Source organism: Amia ocellicauda, chromosome 12 (genome assembly GCF_036373705.1).
Source record: "Amia ocellicauda isolate fAmiCal2 chromosome 12, fAmiCal2.hap1, whole genome shotgun sequence".
Lineage (NCBI taxonomy): Eukaryota > Metazoa > Chordata > Actinopteri > Amiiformes > Amiidae > Amia > Amia ocellicauda.
In genome coordinates, this window is record NC_089861.1 from 20,067,876 (window position 1) to 20,084,694 (window position 16,819).

Below are 16,819 nucleotides of genomic sequence, written 5' to 3' on the forward strand. Positions count from 1 at the left end.
CATGGTGCTGAGGAAAGTTAACTGGATGATTGCTCATGGTGCAGGGGTATGTGAGAGACATGGTTTAGTATTTGGGTGATGATGACCTCTGGTGGTGAACAGGGGAAGTGTGGAGCACAGATGTAACACCTATGTAATGTTCCTAATTTTAATTTCACCTGGAAAACAGAAAACAAATAATTTGCACTAAAAGATGCCCCCAGATTGATTTTTAAAATTTGCTCTTTAGTTATGATTTTCATTCAAACAATTAAAGTTCAATCCAGCGACAGCTTTTTTCTTTGCCTCCAATATATTCTTCCCTGTTAATGCATCAACACTTAAAAGCTATTATTATCTATTATTGTGGGCCTATAATGCATCTACCTCCTGTTAAACATACCACAGTGATGGCTTGAAAGCTGGCTACAGTGGGACATACAGTATGAATGTGGTATACACTACACTGGTCTACAGTCAAAATGCTTCCGCAATAAATGTAGTCAAACTTCACTAATTCTGGGTCACTGAGAACGAAAAAGATGCTTAAAATTGTTGATTGGCTCTAGTTTTCGAGTTACTGGGTCAGTATATAAGACCCTTTACTTGAATGGCGGAGGATAAGTGAGTTATAAAGGGATCTCAATGTAAACCAGAAATGAGTCATATACATATTTGACTGGATCTATGAATAAATCTATGACTGGGTTTGGACAGTACTTGCTTTTGTTAGTGTGTTGGGAGTCCCCATATACTAAGTGCAGTGCACAGACAGTCTGAATTGTATGAACTGCTCTATCAGATACATTGACAACAAAGAAGGGAAAAAAACACAGACAGCGTGAGAGAGCCAGTGTAGTTGAACAGGAGTTTATTAGCCATGCTGTTCCCACACTCATACACTTAGCCATTACAGCAGTAGATTTTCAGTCTGTACAGGGCAGGTACATGTTAATACAGTAATGTTCCCCTATAGAGCTCATACTGTGTATATGCCACAGTGCTGAACAGTGTAGCTCAGTGCAGTGTGTGTTGTGCCATTACACCATTGCTAGCAGAATAGCCACATACGCACACACACACACACACACACACACATTAGTCCACACACCTATTGTATGTCTTTTGCATGTGTGTGTCTCTTACCCTTTAAAATCTGATAAAAGCCATTGGCAAGTGTGTGTGTCAGTGTGTCAAGTTGTATCAATGTGTCTAGGTGTGTGTCAGTGCATCAGTGTGTGTAAGAGTGTAGGTGTCAGTGTGTTGGTGAGTTTCAGTGCTTTAGTGAGTCTCAGTGTATTGGACAATGTTTAAATGCATCTGTGCCTTACAATGGCAGTGTCTTATTGTGTCCCAGTGTCTGAGTTAGTCAGTGTATCAGTCAGTGTCATGGTGTGTGTCTTATTGTCTCAGTGTGTCTTGTTTTCTCAGTCAGTATCTCAATGTGTGTTTTTGTGACACAGTGGCTCTGTGTCTCTCAGTATGTCTTATTGTCTATGTGTGTCTTCTGGTCTTGGTGTCTCAGTGTCTCAGTGCTGGATGCGGCGGATGGACTGGATCTGGGGGCTCTGGCTGTGGGAGCCCCAGTTTTTCCAGTGCTGGTAGTCTCCGCTATGCCGCTCGCACTCCATGATGTACTGGAATCCCCTGTAGCCTGTGAACTGGTAACACACCCAGCTAAACACAGAGAGAGAAAGAGAGAGTGAGAGGATGGGGTTAATACAGTGCAGTACAGACACACTGACTGATTGTATAGTATAGTATAGTATGTCCAGTGCAGTACAGAGTGGTATACAGTACAGTGCAGTCTATGCAGTACATTACAGTCTGAACAGTATAGCACAGTGTCCAGTGTGTGCAGTGCAGTGCCAGTATGTACTCACGCCCCACTCTGCACGTGCATGGAGCCCACTTCATTGTTGCACCAGCCCATGGCCTGCAGGGAGGGGAAGTCATCACACAGCTCCACACTACGGCCCAGGAAATTCTCCTTCTCGAAGATCACCATCCTGCTGCTGTGGTGAGACTGAGAGAAACAGAGAGAGAGGGTTAATACAGTACAGCACAGACACACTGACTGACTGGACACTACAGTACATTAACACTGCACTGAGAGAGAGAGGGTTAATACAGTACAGACACACTGACTGACTGGACACTATAGTACATTAACACTGCACTGAGAGAGAGAGGATTAATACAGTACAGACACACTGACTGGACACTACAGTACATTAACACTGCACTGAGAGAGAGAGGGTTAATACAGTACAGACACACTGACTGACTGGACACTACAGTACATTAACACTGCACTGAGAGAGAGAGGGTTAATACAGTACAGTACAGACACAGTTAATATGAATCCACTAGTCCAGACTCACAGCGCAGTATAAGGGCCGGAGTGACATCATCCTCTCCACATGGTAGGCCAGACTGCCACTCCAGCTGTCCCAGCGTGGGTACTCCCCCCTCTCCAGCACAAATTGCTGCCCCTGGAAGTCATGGTGCTCAAACCCCACCCAGCTGCAGAGAGAGAGAGAGAGAGAAAGAGAGAGAGAGAGAGAGAGAGAGAGAGAGAGGGTTAGTACAGTGCAGTACAGCACACACAGTCTTAAGGATACAATGTCACACACACCCTCACTCCTCATCTCACACACACCTAGACACATACATACACCCCCCTCCCCTCTCCACACACACACACACACACACACACACACACACACACTCACGCCCCGCTCTCGATGCGCAGTGAGCGGATGTTGTCGAAGCCACAGTCCTGGATGTTGCAGCATTCTGCCGTAAACTCCTGACACTTCCCCTGGAAATACTCCTGCTCCCACACTATGACCTGACACAGAGAGAGAGAGAGAGGGTTAATACAATACAGACACACTGACTGGACACTACAGTACATTAACACTGCACTGAGAGAGAGAGGGTTAATACAGTACAGACACACTGACTGACTGACTGGACACTACAGTACATTAACACTGCACTGAGAGAGAGAGGGTTAATACAGTACAGACACACTGACTGGACACTACAGTACATTAACACTGCACTGAGAGAGAGAGGGTTAATACAGTACAGACACACTGACTGACTGGACACTACAGTACATTAACACTGCACTGAGAGAGAGAGGGTTAATACAGTACAGACACACTGACTGACTGGACACTACAGTACATTAACACTGCACTGAGAGAGAGAGGGTTAATACAGTACAGACACACTGACTGGACACTACAGTACATTAACACTGCACTGAGAGAGAGAGGGTTAATACAGTACAGACACACTGACTGGACACTACAGTACATTAACACTGCACTGAGAGAGAGTAGTTACATTAGGTATGGTACAGTACAGTTAAAGTACAGTACAGTTAAGGTAGTCATTACAGTACATAATAGTTAACACACAAATATATACAGCATAGTACAAATGTTACGTATAGTACAGCTACAGTACAGCAGTTATAGTACAAGCAGGTACAGTACAGTTACAGTACGGCACAGGCCATCTTACCTTCCAGAAGGGAGCAAACCCCATGCCAACCCCCTGCTGAGCAATAGCTGCTTTCTGCATCTTTAACTGTCTGAGAGAAAGAGAGAGAGAGAGAGAGGGAGAGATGGTTAATACAGTACAGTACACACAATGAACTGTACTGTATACCACAGTAGCCGGAGCAAGATAAAAACGTATAGTGTGCAATCTTTCCTGTGTTACAGTGCCGACAATAACAATGCCAGTAGTTCATTAAAAACATATTTTCAAAAGGTTTTATTTAAGATATCCCGTCTGAAATTTGAAGTTAAGTAATAACGCATTGACTGACAGTGTAGTATAACACTAGCATAGTATAGTATAGTATAGTATAGTATAGCGAAATATATAGTACAGGCAGTAACACCAGTCCTAGCTCACTATAGGCTAATGAAACTGAAATTTCTGTATTAGTGTACATTGTTATATTGTGTTAAAGCACTACAGAATAGGTATCTTTTGCTTCCACACAACGTCATCTGCCAAGTCATTATAAAAATACTAACTGTGATCATAATCACTGTATCGAGTCCTGCACTGTACTTGTACTTTACAACAAACTACAGGCGCTTCTCGGTCGCAGAGACGCCGCAGCGCTCAGAGCACAGAGCCGTTATCTAACGGGTCCCCAACCGCCGGCGGTTAACCGACACTATTGATAATCAATAGCCTGCAATATCTGAGCGGAACGAAATGCAACTGCATCAAAAGAAATAAACACACGCCTTACCAACGGGCTGTGAATGCACTACTCGCAACGGAGCTTTTACTTTTAGTAGAGCTGTCCACTTTCTGGCGCTGCCGTTTTATATTGACAGCTCCCTCTGCCTCCCTTTCTGTGGAGTGAAACACGCGTGACATGTGCTTTTTCACTCGCTTTCTTTCTCTTTGCTTTGTGCGCCGGGGTTGTTGTTGCGACTCGGCCGCGTCAGCAGATACTATAGGCGGCGATGTAAAGCCCCCGGCGGTTCCTGCGGCCGCCGCACAATGAGCCGCTTACGGCCCGTCAGCACTACCTAGCCAGCGGACAATAGCCGTCCTATACATCGGGACTTTAGGCGGAGGTCCCGAACAGAGACCCCGGGATTAACCGTTTGTGCAGGGGAGACAGACAGAGAGAGACACAGAGAGAAAGAGAGAGAGAGAGAGAGAGGGGAGGTGTAGTGTGTGGACATAGTCCCCCACTCATAAATAAATGAAAACCATATATTAGTCAATATAGTTCAAATTATTATTATTATTATTATTATTATTATTATTATTATTATTATTATTATTATCCCATCCCAGTATGTTTGCACTTGTCTACTGTCTCTAGGTGGCCAAACTACACTATATTATATAATACCATACTACAATACACTATAATGCCTGGTACTGTATTTCGGATTTGTACTGGTCTATATTTTACTGCCCTGTACTGTTCTATACTGTATCACACTGTTCTCTACTTTTCTATTCCATACTGTTCTGTGCGGCGCTGTTTTATATTGTACTATACTATACACTTCACTGTTCCAATGTGCACTATGAGAGTCACTTTCAGAGTTGCTAATGGGTAAGGCTGAGTTACAACCCTGTCGTAAAAGTACTATGGTAATCACCATGGTATACTATAGTAAACTATGGTCAGCCTGGATAAACTACATTTTATGATAGGAAATATTTTGGTGACAATGTTTTAGAGTATTGCATCAAGATGTCCTGTGCTGTCTTGAACACAATACACTATGCTGATTTGAATCTTTGCACTATATGCACCATAATACTGTATTCCAATACACAGACCAAAGAACCTTTCCAGTTAAAATACCAAATCATTCATAATCGTATTGTGGTCAATATTATGTCATTTTTAAGATGTTATGCTGGCTAATACTGGATATTAACCAAAGTGAACTATGATAATACCATGGTACACTATAGTATATTGGACAACACTATTAGTGCTGAGTAACTACTGGTGGACTTACAATGTACTTACAGTGCATTTATACATGTTGGTAATGAATAACTACTGATTTTGTAATCACACAAAACCATACATAATTACACATTACCAACCTTCAAAATATGAAATACAGTACAGCACAGAATATTAAATTCCATATGGGAAAAATACCCCCCAAAAGAAGCTTAAAGTATGTTTTAAATACATTAGGCTACAAGAACACCAGATCTCAAAATTCAAACATGCTGTAGGTTTCAGCTCCTAGGGTTGCAGTGGGAAGCAAGATGTGCATGTTTGTTAAGAATCTTACTTTTGCCATGTATACATGGAATATCAAGAATTCTGATGCATGTAAACAGAACATCCTGAATGTATATTCCAACTTCTTACATTCGGCATATTAAAAAATCTGAATACTTGTGTCATGTAAATGATCTGTATGTGTAATTACAGTGTAAATTAAGAACATAAGTAATCATTCAGTATTTACACCCAGCAATTATCCACTTAATGTACATTGTAGTGATGACCACAGTAAACAGTAATGGTTTGTGCTTCACAAATCCCATGATATACTACAGTACTAGGAGCAAACAAATTGTTTACCGTAGTACATTTTCACCGGGGAGCAGTGCTGTCACACATAAAACTACTGACTCTTTTTGTCTAGATGGGCTTGCCATAGTTTCTTAGGGCTTGAGCTGCTAGTTGAGGTCTGCCGTTACCATGCAGGTTGCTCTTGGTTGATGCTTCAATTGTGATGAGAATGTTGTTACTGGACCACTAAAACAAAGCAGCAATAAACAGACACACAGACACAAATGGAAATGAAAGAAAAATCCTCATCATATATTCATATTTGTATGTTTTTTCTCCATGTTTTTAAAATCTAATTATTGCTGGAGTCGAGGGTGTTCAAAGCACAACAGACTTAAGTTTCCCCTTCAGAGCCTGAGCCTGTTCTAGAGCAGAACGGCAAGCCCATCTGGACAAAAAGGGCCAAAGGGCCACATCTTGTCTGTGTAAAATTGCTGTGTTTATTAATCTATTAACCATTTAAATGTATCACTTTGCAGACTGAAACAGCCATGAAAACGCAGCTACTTGCAGGTTTGTGGTCAAACTCAAGTTCTTTAATTTTGACATAAAAGTGCCATTCAGGGCACAATACCTCCATTAACTTCAGTCAGCATTAACGTGGTATACCACACACATCTATCTATCTATCTATCTATCTATCTATCTATCTATCTATCTATCTATCTATCTGTCTATGGCTATCTCTGTTTTTCTCCAGCTTTCTTTTTCATTTATCTATCTATCTCTGTTTCTCTGTGTATCTCTCTCTCTATCCATCTACCATATGTCTCTATTTTTCTATCTATCTCCATCTGCTAGTCTCTATCTCTCCTTACAGTTGACAATTATGTACTAAATTGGTGTATTGCTCGGGGGTTGACAAGGGATCAGTGTGCCAGAGTCACCATACTACCAGAATGTAGCAGGGAGCCTCCCAGCATGACTGGAGAGTCAACGGTTTTCTCTAGCATGTCCTTGCTAAATGTGGTGAGTAGATGGCAGTGAAACCTGGATGACCTCGACAAGCATCGGCTTGTCTGTGACCAGGTACTGTCAGGCAATGTGTCCCATTACGCCATAGCGCTTACAGCATCAGAGTGTCCCAGTTGAGGAAACCGTGGGCCGGTATCCCCTTGGGAGCCCGCCCTTGATGGCCCTTTGTGGTCCTTCATGGTCCTTCATCTCTTCTTGAGACCAGCTTTCTGGTGAGGCGTGTCGCACCTGCGGATTCCCATAGTTTCGGGACAGGTTTCTCTCTGTGTCTACTGTGCAGGAGCTCTGTGGTGACTTGGTGACACTTTACCAGTCTGAACAGCTAGTTGGCACTGTGTGAATCACCCTTGCTGAGTGACCTTTTCATGATATGGAAGATAGATGGAGATAGAGGTCAATTAACAGCCTCTTGATCATGCATGTGGTGAGGGCAGTGGTGCCACTGGCTTTCTCTTCTTCTTGAGAACTCTAGCTACATGGTTGTAGTGTTGGCTTGTTGGGGGGCCAAGAGCTCCCAGTTCCTCACCTCCTTCCTGCACTTCCCCTCAGGTACCATGCGACAAGACAGGGAAAGTGATACTTTTATATTGGGCTCTGTTGTGAAGTGGCTCCAGGTGTATATGACATGCAGGTAACTGGAGGAGACAGGGACAGGTTTAACTCTCTGTCTATATATTGTAGTGTGTCAGGGGGGTACACCTCTTGTCTAGTGCAATATATAGTTTTGTAGGGTGAGCCTCACCCATCATTAAATTTATAGTACTGTGCTTTAGTGTAGTGTATTATACTATACTTTACTGCACTATACTATACTGTACTGTACTGTCATAATTTCAGTCAGTTAGTCACTATGTCCATGTCTGTGACTGTGTACATCATCAACTGCTGACTGAAATCCTTGCACATTGCATTGTACACCACCCCCCTCCCTCACTCCTCCCTCTCTCTTTCTCTCTGTCTCTCTTTCTCTCTCTCTCTCTGGCAGGGATGATGATGGGGGAAATTCTATTCTCTCTCTCTGCCAGGCTCAGCGAGTTTATTTGTTCTCAGTTAATCCCCCCAAGACTGGCGCCAGGGTATAAAGAGAGAGAGGTAGTGAGGGAAAGAGACACACACTGACAGAGTGAGAGAGAGAGAGATAGAGAGAGAGTGACAGAGAGAGAGACAGAGAGACAGAGACAGAGAAAGCGCATCCACTTCATACACTACCCAGGGACAGAGAGAGAAAGAAAGGTAAGAGGGCAATTGGAACAGCGAGAGAGAGAGAGAGAGAGAGAGAGAGAGAGAGAGAGAGAGAGAGGACATTTAGTTCGATGAGAAAGTGGAAAAGAGCAAGAGAGATTAATATATAATTTAAGTACTGTATCATACTACACTGTAGTTAAATGCTGTACTATACTATTATTCTGAGTTATACTATTACTAATATAACATTGTTCTAATTGAACCATATTATTGTATGGTACTGCAATTTACTATTATACTGTACAAATATGATACTGTATTATTATTCTGTAGTGTACAAAATTACTGTGCTGTACTATTCAATACGATGTTAAAGTTTGTAGTACCAAGCTACAAAGTACTTTTTTGTACTGCATTACAATGTATAGCTACTATACTATACCATACTGTAGTGTGCTGTACTCTCCTATAGCACTAGAGACTGAGTGACTATTTTAAATATTTTGTAATGGTCTATATATTTTACATTATGATTGTTAACCAGTATCTTTCGCTCTACCTCCTTTCCACTCCCTCTCTTTCTCTCCTCCTCCATCTGCCTCACAATCTCCCCCTTTTGCTCTCCTTTTTTGTCATTTTCCATCTCTCTCTCTTCCACCTCCTCTGCCTTCCCACCCTCCCTCTCCACCCCCTTTTTCTCCACTCTCCCTCCCTCCATTCCCCACCCTCCCTCTCCCCTACCTTTCTGATCAACTGTGTTCCCACCCGCTGTCTCTCCCCACCCCCTTTCCTCTTTCACCCCCCATCTCTCGCTTTCTCATTCTCTCTCTCAGTGCAGTGTTAATGTACTGTAGTGTCCAGTCAGTCAGTGTGTCTGTACTGTATTAACCCTCTCTCTCTCAGTGCAGTGTTAATGTACTGTAGTGTCCAGTCAGTCAGTGTGTCTGTACTGTATTAACCCTCTCTCTCAGTGCAGTGTTAATGTACTGTAGTGTCCAGTCAGTGTGTCTGTACTGTATTAACCCTCTCTCTCTCAGTGCAGTGTTAATGTACTGTAGTGTCCAGTCAGTCAGTGTGTCTGTACTGTATTAACCCTCTCTCTCTCAGTGCAGTGTTCATGTACTGTAGTGTCCAGTCAGTCAGTGTGTCTGTACTGTATTAACCCTCTCTCTCTCAGTGCAGTGTTAATGTACTGTAGTGTCCAGTCAGTCAGTGTGTCTGTACTGTATTAACCCTCTCTCTCAGTGCAGTGTTAATGTACTGTAGTGTCCAGTCAGTCAGTGTGTCTGTACTGTATTAACCCTCTCTCTCTCAGTGCAGTGTTAATGTACTGTAGTGTCCAGTCAGTGTGTCTGTACTGTATTAACCCTCTCTCTCTCAGTGCAGTGTTAATGTACTGTAGTGTCCAGTCAGTCAGTGTCTGTACTGTATTAACCCTCTCTCTCTCTCTCTCTCTCTCTCTCTCTCTCTCTCTCTGTCAGCATGTCTTCCAGTGGTGAGAAGTCCTCCAAAGCTGCTTCCCAGACTGATGGGAAGAGCGCCCAGAGCAAGAAGTCAGAAACTGGGATGATGGCCTACAAGGTACACTGACATATACAGAAAAACGCTGTAACAGGGTATATATGCCCTGACACTCTATATGCACACTGAGATATACTGATATATGCAGATATATTGACAATGTATACACACTAACATTGTATATACACACGTACACTTTATATACAGTGAGATATACTGACAGCGTGTCTACAGGTACATTGTATCTGCACACTGAGATATTGAGACACAGTAAATACACACAGAGATATACTGAGATAAACTGATACTGTTTTTACACATTGATATATACTGAGATATATGGAAATATACTGACACTTTATTTACACACTGGGACAATATGTACACAATGAGATATTTGTATTGTATTAACCCTCTGTTTCCCACTCCAGTCTCCAGTCATTCTGTCAATTTGTCTGTACTGTATTAACTCTCTGTCTCTCTCTTTCAGATGTACATCTTTGACCAGGAGAATTTCCAGGGCCGCTGTATGGAGTTCTCAGGGGAGTGTATGAACGTGTGCGACTGCGGCTTCGACCGTGTGCGCTCCGTCCGCATCGAGTGTGGCCCGTGAGTCATCAATACTACTAATCGATACACTGATCAATATACACTAAGAAATATACACTGATAGATGGTTAAATACACTTATCAGTAAATTGAGCAATAAAATAGTGATTTTTACACTGAGCAATACACTGACATTATACTGATCAATGCACTCTTCAGCATATGAATACGCCAGTTTACACACCAAATGCTATGCTGATCAATACATTGCTAATTCAATTATCCAAATGACAGTGATACTCCAGTGATCAATTAATCTGTGCCTCTGTCTCTCTCACTTTCAGTATAGTGTTCATGTTCTGTAGTGTCCAGTCAGTGTGTCTGTACTGTATTAACCCTCTCTCAGTGCAGTGTTAATGTACTGTAGTGTCCAGTCAGTCAGTGTGTCTGTGCTGTATTAACCCTCTCTCTCTCAGTGCAGTGTTAATGTACTGTAGTGTCCAGTCAGTCAGTGTGTCTGTGCTGTATTAACCCTCTCTCTCTCAGTGCAGTGTTAATGTACTGTAGTGTCCAGTCAGTCCGTGTGTCTGTACTGTATTAACTCTCTCTCTCAGTGCAGTGTTAATGTACTGTAGTGTCCAGTCAGTCAGTGTGTCTGTACTGTATTAACCCTCTCTCTCAGTGCAGTGTTAATGTACTGTAGTGTCCAGTCAGTGTGTCTGTACTGTATTAACCCTCTCTCTCTCAGTGCAGTGTTAATGTACTGTAGTGTCCAGTCAGTCAGTGTGTCTGTACTGTATTAACCCTCTCTCTCTCAGTGCAGTGTTAATGTACTGTAGTGTCCAGTCAGTCAGTGTGTCTGTACTGTATTAACCCTCTCTCTCTCAGTGCAGTGTTAATGTACTGTAGTGTCCAGTCAGTGTGTCTGTACTGTATTAACCCTCTCTCTCTCAGTGCAGTGTTCATGTTCTGTAGTGTCCAGTCAGTGTGTCTGTACTGTATTAACCCTTTCTCTCTCTCTCTCTCTCTCTCTCTCTCTCTCTCTCTCTCTCTCTCCCCCTCTCTGTGTAGCTGGGTGGGCTATGAGCAGATGAATTTCTGTGGAGAGATGTACCTGCTGGAGAAGGGAGAGTACCCTCGCTGGGACAGCTGGAGCAACAGCTACAGGAATGAGTGGATGATGTCATTCAGACCAGTCAGAATGGTACCAACACCCACTAGACTGCACTAAACTACACTACTGCACAATACACTGCACTATACTAAACTATACTTCACTCCACTATACTATGCTTTAATATACTGCACTATACTAAACATCATTACACTATATTGTAATGTACTCTACTGCACCAGACTACACACACTATACTGTAATGTACTATACTGTGCTGCACTGGACCAAAATACACTGCTGTATACTTTAATGTTAATGTACTGTAGTGTCAATATAGTCAATGTCTGTACACATGAAATATCTCTTTTGCTTTCTCCCAGGACCCAGAGAAGCACAAGATCTGCCTGTATGAGGTGGGTGAGTTCAAGGGCAGGAAGATGGAGATCATGGATGATGACGTGCCCAGCCTCTTCTCCTACGGCTTCACTGACAGAGTGGGCAGCATCATGGTCAGCTGTGGGACGTAAGTGCAGAACAGTCTGACTGTCCAATAAACTGATACCTTGACTGATTGATATGCTGACAGACTGACTGACTCATATACTGCTACACCATAGTACACTGTGTTCTCCCTTCCTTCATCTCCTCTCTTTCTCTTCCTCCGTCTTCACAGGTGGGTTGGGTACCAGTACCCCGGTTACCGTGGCTACCAGTACCTCTTGGAGAAAGGGGACTACAGGCATTGGAATGAGTGGGGGGCACGCACCCCTCAGATCCAGTCCATGAGGCGCATTAGAGACATGCAGTGGCACCAGCACGGCTGCTACACCATGGCCAGCAAGTGAGAGAGAGAGAGAGAGGAGGGTGGGGCGGAGAGAGAGGAGGAGGAGGAGGAGGAGAGGGTAGACTCGGAATGGACTGAGCCATCCTACTGAGAATCCAATGAGAGAGGGGGATGAGAGAGAGAGAGAGAGCAGGGTGAGGAGTCATTAATGGACAGAGGGAGCTTTTCTGCTTTCTTTTCCATTTAGATGCCTTTTTTTTGTTTTGAGTGAGAAACAGCATCTCCACCCCTGAAACTGGCAACCTGTGGAATTGCACCTACCCTGTCATAAACTGTACCAATAAGGAGACTAGAGTGGGAAAGTGAGAAACAGCGCCACCTTGCTACGACAGGCAGGATGGGGAACTGCAGCTCACTCTGGTAATTATAGTAGTGAGAGTAATAATAATGGTTCAGTGACAAACAGCACCCCCTCACTGATGGGGTACCTGCTGTTCACTGTTGGAGTAGTAGTAGAAGGAATAGTAGCAATAATAATAGAAAATATCATAAATAAATAGAGAAAGCGCTGTTGTTACTCCAACAGCACAGTAAGGCACATCTCTCCTTCTCTTCCTCGCTCGCATCTCTCCATTCTTCCTACAGGCCTTTCTCATCCTCCTTTTCCATCACTCACTCCTTCCTTTACAGGCCTCGAAGATAAGGAAGAATCAGAAGACTTTTCATTGTTTTAAAATGTAATTTCCTTTTCTTTTTTTTTCGCTGGGGTCGAAGACTCATCTATCCAACACAAAAACTGATGTGCATATATATACATATATATGTATTTACATATATATATATATATATGTATATATAATTATTCTGTATTCAATCCCAGCCTATTTTCAATAAAAGCAACTATATGATTTCACCTGATGTCAGCACCTGTTGTGTGATTCCTGCTTGTTTTCCATTTTTTAAACTGTGTAAATGTAACTGTGAAATACAACCTACTGGGATTAGAATAATATAGCCCTATGCACTGAGGACCTCTGATATACTGTACTGTAGCTCTCTGGGTCAAGGGTTCAAGACCTCCTCTGTACTGTACTGTAACACTCCAGGACCTGCTTTGAGAGGGCTGATACACACCAGATGGGTGGGTTCTCTGCCCAGATAATCCAGTCACTCGCTTTCTAAAATATACACTCACAAACTTTTACCGTACACACGAGAGAAAACACGTGGCCACATTTGTGTGTCCAGTAATACTGTATCAATAATAATGAGATCTGGAGAATGCAGAAAGCATAGTTTATATTTCCAATGCATTGTGGGGTTGTACTCTGTCTGTGCTGTCTGTAAAGCATACAGTGACCAGGTAACAGGGAACAGCAGCCACTGTCAGTCAATCCCTATGGACAGCGATTCATAGTGTAAAGCACAATTAAACATACTTCTGATGTTTGAATTTTCATTCTACAGTAATGATGATGGTGATATGTATTGTAAGATATTGTTTGGAGCACAACTTAGCCACCAATACTACACATCCCAGAAGCCCTGGGAGGGTGAATCACTATGTGGAAGCACATGACTTACAGGGCAGTGCCTGCATATGAGCAGGAACTGAAATATGATGTATTATAGTTAACAAACTACTTTGCTTAATTTCATGTCAAGACAGGGTACGGTGTTCACAAGTGTGTTTTTAATTTATGACAAAAAAGGGCAAAATATAAAAGTGGAAGACATCTTTCAAGGGATAAAAACCTTTTTACAGATGTCTATTGCTGTCACACAAAAAATATTTTGACAATACTTAAATAAATTCTTGCAATAATATCCCAATGAAAAAGCCATGTTTAACAATCTTGTTTTCAGTTGTCAGTACACTTACATTTCTATAAAACACTTTGACATTACTCTCTCCTTCTCCTGTGTGAATGTCCTAGTGCACATAGAAGCTGCTTATCCGATGGTAGCTCTTCCTGCACTGAGAGAAGGAAAACTGACTTTCTCCCTTGTGAGTGTACTGGTGAGTTTTATAGTGGATGGCTTGACTGATGCTCTTCTCACACTGAGCACAGTGGTAGGGCTTTTTCTCCTGTGTGAATCTGCTGATGTGTTTTGAGGCTGCTTGAATGACTGAAGATCTTGCCAAACTGGGTGAAGGAATTCAGGCTGTCTCCCGGTCCTGTTCCCGTTCAGTCACCTCAGGATTGATTGATAGGGGGTCTTGGGTGGGGGATCCTCAAGGGACAGAGCCTTCGACCTCAACAGTCAGCTGAACCACCCGATCCTCAGCACCCTCCTGCACTCCAGGGTCAATCTCAAGAGGCCCTCCATGCTCCTCTGCAGCAGGCACTGACTCCATCTCCATACCTGAGCACCATAATACAACACTATTGAACATATGCATAATATTGCAGGACAAACACAATATTGTGGACATAGTAGGAATAAATACCTCTAATTGTCTGTATGTATGTAGGCCGTCTTAGTTTCCCTACCTCAGCAGTCATTGTAACACTAGGACTACATAGATCAGTAACAGTGCAACACTCTTTAGACTTGATCAACAACCGAGCACTTTCCATATGTACTATACACATACACACAATCAAACATAATGCTATTATGTACATTACTACTGCTGTGTGTCCATTAAGGTGTCTAGCTGTGCTACTGCAGTGTGTATAAGAGCAGATTATATGCAAGTAAAAGTCAGCTCTGGCCAGCACTGCTCCTTTGTTGTGCGTCGTCCATGTCAGTAGGATTACCGAAGGTCAATACAAACGAGGTATAGTCACAGGTATGATAGAGGTCATTATCACCTACCTTAATATGCGGAGACCTGCATTTGAATGTTATGTGCTGGAAGCGCACATCTAATTGCTAATGGCGTTCTCTTTTTTTTTTCCCTGTCTCTCTCTCTCTCTCTCTCTCTCTCTCTCTCTCTCTCATATATACAGCTCTGGAAAAAATTAAGAGACCACTTAACAATGATTTCTGAACTTGGAGTGGTCTCTTAAGTTTTTCCAGAGCTGTATATGTACAAATAATTAAACATGTATAAAACATGTAGAAACATGGCACTCACCTCTGTCCAGCACAGATACTTGAATATTTGAGCAAATTCATCCAATAATTTGCACTCTGCTGGATCACAGAGCTTTAGAGTTGCGTACCTGTAACCAGTATAGGCGTTTTACATGAAGACTTTTGTACCCAAGTGTAGTACAATTGCTAAGTGTCAACATAATTAATGAGCATGACACTCCACAGCCAGAGGCAGATGGAGACTGTAATGTGGGTGATCTTATAGTGTCCAAAAAAAAAGGAAAACCCAGGAAAGCAGAGTGGATAAAGAGGCAGCACTGGTGTAAAAAATAACAATTTATTACAAAAGGCAACAGCAAATAACAAAAATTAAACACAAGTAAATCAACCAAAATCCATAATAAACACTTAAAAATTGCAACACTCTAGTCTTATCCAGACCACTAGTTACCTTGTAATGAGACAGGCCCCCCCATTTTATAGCCTCCTCCTAGTTTGCCCCACCTACGGGCTACTCCATGCTCGATGCGGGGGTAATACCAAATATGAAATTAAAGTATAACAAAATATATAAACAAAACTTAACTATAACCAATCAGTTCCTAATAAAAACAATATGCTGGTACAAATACATGCACAATATGGTTTAATCTGTTCAGTTCACACAAATCCATGCCCCATTCAGCATCCATACCCAGCTCCTTCCCACCCCTTTAAGATAAGAGGACCCACGGCACACATATAAATTTCACCATATCTGTGCACACGCCCTAGCGGACTTTGCTGCTCCATGCAAGTTGCACATGAACAAGGGATCCCTACAAACCAACAAAAAGCTAACAAACCAAAAACAGTTCAAATCTGCAAAAGAAGTAAACACACTTATAAACGGAAAACGAAAATACACCAAACACCCGCAGCGTCCCGCGTCGTAGCCCCCCCTCATACAGGTATGTAGATTTAATTTCATTAAACATAGGTGTGTATAAGGTAATCTGCATGTTATACATATCATAACTGGGACCATAATGACCTGACAGATCTCATCAAAATGCACTTCATCACAGAGACCCTTTATGAATTATTACAAGTGAGGTAGGTGAAGCTGTGCTCAATAGGCTTCAGTACATTGATCAGCTTCTTGTCCGTGTTGGTGATAGTCACATAGTATGCGATTCTGAAGGTGCAATACATAACATCAGTACACACATGTAAAATATGCCTCATTAAATGGAATAACCCCATAATATGAAGCTAGCGATTAATAAAAATGACTAAAAATACATACATTTCGAGTTAAAAACTCGAAAGTGCGACTTTTAAACACAGCTCCTTTCTAGAGTGGAAAGACAGGCAACTGTGAGGAAGCATATGTATAGCTTGAGATGTGGAAATTATATGACTGATACTAATAGTGAAAGCTTCCATCGAGATAACATGTCGACTGAAACTGTAATTACAGCCATTATTTGCGATGCCATATGGTTTTTGTTTGCCATACGAATCAATATACCAAATAGCATTTGGACCTCTACTACGGTATTGCCATTATACACCC

General features: G+C 42.3%; 2 protein-coding genes across 2 annotated transcripts; one reads left to right on the forward strand and one right to left on the reverse strand.

The window, feature by feature from the left end:
* Nucleotides 1-833: 833 nt before the first annotated feature.
* cryba1l2 (crystallin, beta A1, like 2) lies at nucleotides 834-4,374 on the reverse strand. The gene is made up of 6 exons (XM_066718714.1): nucleotides 4,268-4,374; nucleotides 3,520-3,589; nucleotides 2,715-2,833; nucleotides 2,364-2,505; nucleotides 1,863-2,005; nucleotides 834-1,656 (listed from the first exon to the last, which is right to left on the reverse strand). Exons 2-6 carry the CDS (start codon nucleotides 3,577-3,579, stop codon nucleotides 1,509-1,511), a joined length of 612 nt encoding a protein of 203 aa, XP_066574811.1. The 5' UTR covers nucleotides 3,580-3,589; nucleotides 4,268-4,374; the 3' UTR covers nucleotides 834-1,508.
* Nucleotides 4,375-8,185: 3,811 nt separating this feature from the next.
* On the forward strand, nucleotides 8,186-13,134 carry crybb1l2 (crystallin, beta B1, like 2). Its single transcript, XM_066718711.1, has 6 exons — nucleotides 8,186-8,293; nucleotides 9,727-9,826; nucleotides 10,257-10,375; nucleotides 11,387-11,519; nucleotides 11,813-11,955; nucleotides 12,106-13,134. Exons 2-6 carry the CDS (start codon nucleotides 9,728-9,730, stop codon nucleotides 12,275-12,277), a joined length of 666 nt encoding a protein of 221 aa, XP_066574808.1. The 5' UTR covers nucleotides 8,186-8,293; nucleotide 9,727; the 3' UTR covers nucleotides 12,278-13,134.
* The last annotated feature ends 3,685 nt before the right edge of the window (nucleotides 13,135-16,819 follow it).

Bases quoted from the DNA above. Each gene is read 5' to 3' on its own strand.
- crybb1l2 (XM_066718711.1), top strand. From the start codon at position 9,728: ATGTCTTCCAGTGGTGAGAAGTCCTCCAAAGCTGCTTCCCAGACTGAT. The intron at 9,827-10,256 runs GTACACTGACAT...TCTCTCTTTCAG, and splicing joins CTGGGATGATGGCCTACAAG to ATGTACATCTTTGACCAGGA. The intron at 11,956-12,105 runs GTAAGTGCAGAA...CCGTCTTCACAG, and splicing joins ATCATGGTCAGCTGTGGGAC to GTGGGTTGGGTACCAGTACC.
- cryba1l2 (XM_066718714.1), bottom strand. From the start codon at position 3,579: ATGCAGAAAGCAGCTATTGCTCAGCAGGGGGTTGGCATGGGGTTTGCT. The intron at 2,834-3,519 runs GTAAGATGGCCT...TCTCTGTGTCAG, and splicing joins GGTTTGCTCCCTTCTGGAAG to GTCATAGTGTGGGAGCAGGA. The intron at 2,006-2,363 runs GTGAGTCTGGAC...TGTTTCTCTCAG, and splicing joins TCCGGCCCTTATACTGCGCT to TCTCACCACAGCAGCAGGAT.